At 49.3% G+C, this 5,465-nt stretch overlaps 1 protein-coding gene across 1 annotated transcript; it reads right to left on the bottom strand.

Annotated features, from left to right (window-relative positions):
* Positions 1-940: 940 nt before the first annotated feature.
* On the bottom strand, positions 941-3,068 carry LOC119355838 (aquaporin PIP2-5). The gene is made up of 3 exons (XM_037622725.1): positions 2,362-3,068; positions 1,813-1,953; positions 941-1,235 (listed from the first exon to the last, which is right to left on the bottom strand). Exons 1-3 carry the CDS (start codon positions 2,974-2,976, stop codon positions 1,119-1,121), a joined length of 873 nt encoding a protein of 290 aa, XP_037478622.1. The 5' UTR covers positions 2,977-3,068; the 3' UTR covers positions 941-1,118.
* Between the last annotated feature and the right edge of the window lie 2,397 nt (positions 3,069-5,465).

Genomic DNA, 5,465 nt, shown 5'->3' on the forward strand with positions numbered 1-5,465 from the left:
TTGACCTTGCAAGCATCATATAGATTGTATATCACACTTTATCATTGTTTAGGCTCACACTTTATATTTCACATAGTCTAAACTTTCTGATAACTTAAGTAAATTTTTAGTTGACCGTATTCACCCCCTCTAGGTCCATCTTGATCCTTTCAAGCGCTATTGTTGAGAGTCGAGAGAGAGCCAGTTCCTGACCCGATCCCCAATCTTCCCTGGCGGTGTTGCAAGCTGGAGTGAAGTGAAGGGGCATGGAGTATCCTTGTAAAATACCAGGTCTAGGTTCCATCCTGCTCATGTGGCCTTTGGTGATATGCCATAGTGGAGCACGCCGTTGCCATTATTGAGCACTGGTCTGTGGCTAGCGGCACCTACAGTCCTTGCTATGCTAGTTGGGAGCTAGATGCATGCGAAGAGTGCGTCGACGGCGATTTAGTGAATACGCTTGCATGACCGCCTGATCTAGAGGAGGTCCTCTGATTCCCCTGCTTAGTAAGGTTATCGTGGTCGTGAAGGAGAAGCGGGGAAATATGGAGATCTAGATGGTGTTTGTGCTCATCACCGATGGCGACCGTGGAAGGGCTTTGGTGTCCACTACCGCGGTCGATGCCAATCATCGCCATTGAATATGTCAGACGAATGGTAACCTTGCTTCTTCCTCCCAGCCAAGAGCAAGATTGAGGCACTATATCTTCGTCTTGGAATTCATGGCATGGTACCCTGGAGGGCTCGCCGCACCATGTGGTGTCATGCCCGGTGAAGACGAGACTAGATTCGAGCTAGAGATGCCAAGGACTCGATTGCGATTTTCAATGGATTTGGAGGTCCTCTTTGTAATAGTCTGGGACCAGTTTGTTATGTCTGTTTCTTCCAGAGTCCTGTTATAAGATGATGTGATCCACTTCTAGTTAATGCAGCTTTTGGGTCCTTCTGTACCCTTTGTTTGTTCAAGAAAAAAACAAGGCGACGAGTCCTTCGAATTTAATGCAATTGTAGGGAAATTTTGAAGACACCCAAATGCGTCTAAGAAAATACAGACGCGTGCACAATACATGATCCGAACAGTATCACACTGATATATTTACTGTCCGTGCTTCCGATCATCCATACATCGGCCGACCGATCTAGCTCCTGCCGAAGGAGGCAGACGAGCCGAGCTTGGTGGCGCTGGCCCTCAGGACGTACTGGTGGTAGGCGGCGGCGATGGCGGCCCCGATGAATGGCCCCACCCAGAAGATCCACTGCAATGACATGACCGCAAAAGTAAGTAAGATGTCTTAGAGATATTTGAATTAATCTCCTCCTAATTGCACTTTCTAAAAACCGTGGCATATGTATGTAGAAGAAGATAGCACTATTAACTAGTTAGGCACGTTACAGCTAGTAGATTTTGTGCCGTCATTGGATGGTAGTTGGGAGTGGGAGCGGGACGATATTAGGCAGCGTGTAGTGCTGCAACAATAGTTTTGTTCGCAGATGTCATACATTAGCTACAAGAGTGTAAATAAAAACATTTCAAGGCTAATCAGTGGGGAGTGACATCGCTTGAGCTTGTTAATTAAGCGATCCTTATCCTGGGCCATTCTTCAAAATAATCTAGCTGTTCAGAGTTCTGATTGCTACTTTTGAACTTGTGAACGAGGAATACCACAAAGTTATGTCTAGTTTGATAAGGTATATAGTCCATGGACGAGGAACACCACACAAGTTCTGTTTTTTTTTTAAGTTTTAGTCTTCGAGGTGATTGTGACCACAACATATTAAAAGATTAACCCATTAAATTAGCAGAGACATGCGATAGTGTGTGGCGGTACGTACGTGGTCATCCCAGGCCTTCTCGTTGTTGTAGATCACGGCAGCTCCAAAGCTCCTTGCTGGGTTGATGCCGGTGCCGGTGATCGGGATAGTGGCCAAGTGCACCATGAACACCGCGAAGCCGATCGGCAGAGGAGCCAGCACCTGACCAATTCATTGCAACAAATTCAAAACCATATATGCAACAAAAGGTAGAGCTGTCTAGGAAGAAGACATGAATGTTTCCGTATGCATGCTTGATAAAGATGGCTCACCAAATCTAAGCAGTAAAAAATATTATAAAACAATCATATCAGCGAAATTTTTGACTTTCGCACTATGTCCCTATCTAGAGAATCGAACGTGCTCCTTGTATAGCGTTAATCACAAGCGGTTTGCCACCTCACAGCTGAGTTGATACATATATAATGAACCAAATTAACTAACTAGCAAGGGACTGGACTAGTGACTAGAGAATATTCAGAGAACTGCTTCGTCTGTATGTCCATGCAAAGCATCACTAGTTCATGGACGAAAGAAAATGAAATCAGTAGGCAGGCAGCGATAACTTACCGGGACGTGGGAGTCACGGGCGCTGCGCTTGGGGTCGGTGGCGGAGAAGACGGTGTAGACGAGCACGAAGGTGCCGATGATCTCGGCGGCGAGGCCGGTGCCCTTGGAGTAGCCGGAGCTGAGCTCGTTGGCGCCGCCGCCATAGCGCACGTAGAAGGCGCTCTGGAACCCCTTGACGAGCCCCACTCCGCAGATGGCGCCCAGGCACTGCGCGATGATGTAGAGCAGCGCGCGCACCAGCGACACCTTACGCGCCAGGAACAGCCCGAACGTCACCGCCGGGTTGATGTGGCCACCCGAGACGCCGGCGGTGCAGTAGACGAGCACGAAGATCATGCCGCCGAACGCCCAGGCGATGCCGAGGATGCCGACGCCGCTGCAGGCCGCGTCGGCAGCATTGGGGCCGGCGGGGTCCGCCTGGTGCTTGTACCCGATGACGGTGGCCACGGTGATGTAGAGGAAGAGCAGCGTGGCCACGAACTCGGCGATGACCGCGCGGTACAGGGACCACTTGGTCAGCTCCTCGGCGTCGAAGAGCGGCGCCGGCGGTGGGTCGGAGTAGTCCTTGGCCCCGTACTCCCCGCCGGGGGGCGCCGCCTCGATGTCCTTGGCCATCCTCTCTGCCTCGACTGATCGACAAGCTAGGGTGAGTGTCTCTGCTCAAGATGCTAATGCGCTGAAGCTCTGTGTAGTGGTGTGAGATGACGGGGGGAAGGTGAGGTATTTATGACGGCGAGGCGAGGGCGGCTACTGGCTCCCGGCGAAAGGCCGGCGTAGGGCGCTCGCTTTGGGATTAATTAGTCTATTTAGTGGCTGGGTTTATTAGTGGAAGCAGATGGCGTCTCCCATTAGTGTCTTGTTTCTAGGTTATAAACTTTGCCGCCCACAGCCCGGGTCATTACATCACTCCAGGGCAGCTAGCTCACTGCTGGCTGCGCCTAATACGGTGGAGCTTACATTTTAATTTTAATTAGTGGCCCAGTTTAATTAGTCTGGCGATGGGTGTATGCACATACGTACACGATCGATGGTTTGAGGTGATGGCAGATACGTCCTCAGCTTAATTGCCTGCTTTTTTTTCCTCTGCATCGGAGCGATGCATGCAACCACTTTATTAATTATTTATAATGACCTTATAAAGTAATACATCAGTAAGTCTGAAGCGACCATCTTGACAACGTCTGTCGTTAGTTCTATCCACTCGATGAAGGAGTGCCGATAGTCTGAGCCTAATACCAAACAGACCTCGCACCTAAGCCTAATATCTAAAAACGGAGGCCCCAACCAAGCCATATATCTGGTCTGGGGCACACAACAATCCGACGCACTCACAGAGGCCGCCGCCGCCGTCTTTCATCGATCCATCTTCAGAGCAGGTACTAACGCCACGACCTTGCTAGGTCTGCCATTGACATCACCACAACGCCAGACAACGCCATCCTCCTTCGCGAGTCTGTCTACACACATCGAACGCCGAGACTCCACCGCGTGTCGCCGAGATCCACAGTCGTTGATGCATAAGATGAAACACCACTCCATCAAAGATGTTGTCCGCTGGTCACTTGAGCTCGTGCACACCTTCGAGGCTGACACCCCCAAGGGAAAAACGATGCAAGAGCGTCGCCGTCATCCGATCTACCGATCTAGAGTTTCCCTCAAAGGTAAGAGATAGAGGTCTGGAACTTCTTCACGGCCCCGCTAAGTGTGTTGTTATGCATTGGTAAGTAATCAAAATGTAGGCATGGGAAACGCACAATTACTGAATTACGGATTGCACTCTGGAGCCTTGCGAACAAAGAGAACTTGTTAGCTACGAGTAAGCTGTTTTACAGTGGCAGCTGGAGTGAAGATCGAACTGGAGACATTGCTACAAGTCATCAGTCTCACAGGTTTGCTACGAGCATTTGGCGGGAATTTTGTATTGTCGCCATTTGTCTGGGTTCTCCACTAGTGAACAAATGCTTAATCAGCGGTTTGGTTGCTAATCATGCGCAGGCACGTCACAAGAACCACCCTCTAATTGAAGTGGGTATCTACTTAAAGTTTCTATACGAAACTTTGATTAATCCTACTAAAATGTTGCGTCATGTGCCAGCATCGGTTGTATGTAATGTAACAAGCTACCACTAGTCCAGAACAGCAGCCATCCTGATACACACAATCGGAACAGAAACTTGTGGTGCAGCAGCGTTTCCGTTGCGCGCGTCACCACAGTTTGGATGCCCCTTTCGCCATCCTTATCGAGCGACAGTGAGGCTGGCCCATAATCTCCAGAAGCTGCACGAGAGTTCGACCGAATCACGACCTCGTGAAACCCCTCCCGGGTTTGCATGCCGTTGTTTCGTGTACGAATTTGGCTTCCGGTCCAGGTCGTTTTTCATCAGCATGGAACCGAAAGTGAAGAAGCCCCATCAATGATCGCCTTCCCCCGTCTTCCCCGAATTTCCATTCACTGATTCACAGGACGGTGGGTGAACTTCTTTTTCCCCTCCTGAAGCGCGATGGGCGTGCGGTGGGCGACTCATGGTGGTGGACGAGCATGCGCAAGAGAACAACGAGCACCGCCGACCAATCCGCCGGTGACACTGACATATAGTATAATTTTCTGGAGAGGAATGGATGGGGTGAGCCGGACGGCTCCAGTCCTATTCAGCCCCAATTATTTTCTTGTGTTTCATGTTTTCAACAACCGCGCTAGCTAGGCTGGCATATCAGGACGATGGGTTCTTTGGTTTTCTAGCTATAAAACAAAGCCGGAATTCGCTTCCATGAGCAAACAAACAAACTGACCAATCGGATGGGTGGTCCATTATTCGACCAACCCGTAGCAATCGGGCAGGCAGAATTTATATGCGCGGAGAAGGATGGCCCGGCGGTAAACGAGGTCCTTCAAATTCAACATAATTAGCCACAATTTTTCCGCCGCCAGATTGTTACTCCATCCGTTCATAAATATAAGATGTTCTAGCTTTTTTTTGAATTGGACGTATATAGACATCTTTTAATGTGTTTGTTTATTTCATTTTGCCATGTAGTCCATATTAAAATATTCAAAACATCTTATATTTGTGAATATTTTTCGCGAATACGCAAAGGATGCGTAT

This window comes from Triticum dicoccoides, chromosome 2A (assembly GCF_002162155.2).
Source record: "Triticum dicoccoides isolate Atlit2015 ecotype Zavitan chromosome 2A, WEW_v2.0, whole genome shotgun sequence".
Classification (NCBI taxonomy): domain Eukaryota; kingdom Viridiplantae; phylum Streptophyta; class Magnoliopsida; order Poales; family Poaceae; genus Triticum; species Triticum dicoccoides.

Coding starts and splice junctions, on each gene's coding strand:
- LOC119355838 (XM_037622725.1), bottom strand. CDS start 2,976: ATGGCCAAGGACATCGAGGCGGCGCCCCCCGGCGGGGAGTACGGGGCC. Junction 1,954..2,361: donor CCCGTGACTCCCACGTCCCG/GTAAGTTATCGC, acceptor TGAATTGGTCAG/GTGCTGGCTCCTCTGCCGAT. Junction 1,236..1,812: donor AGAAGGCCTGGGATGACCAC/GTACGTACCGCC, acceptor ATGTCATTGCAG/TGGATCTTCTGGGTGGGGCC.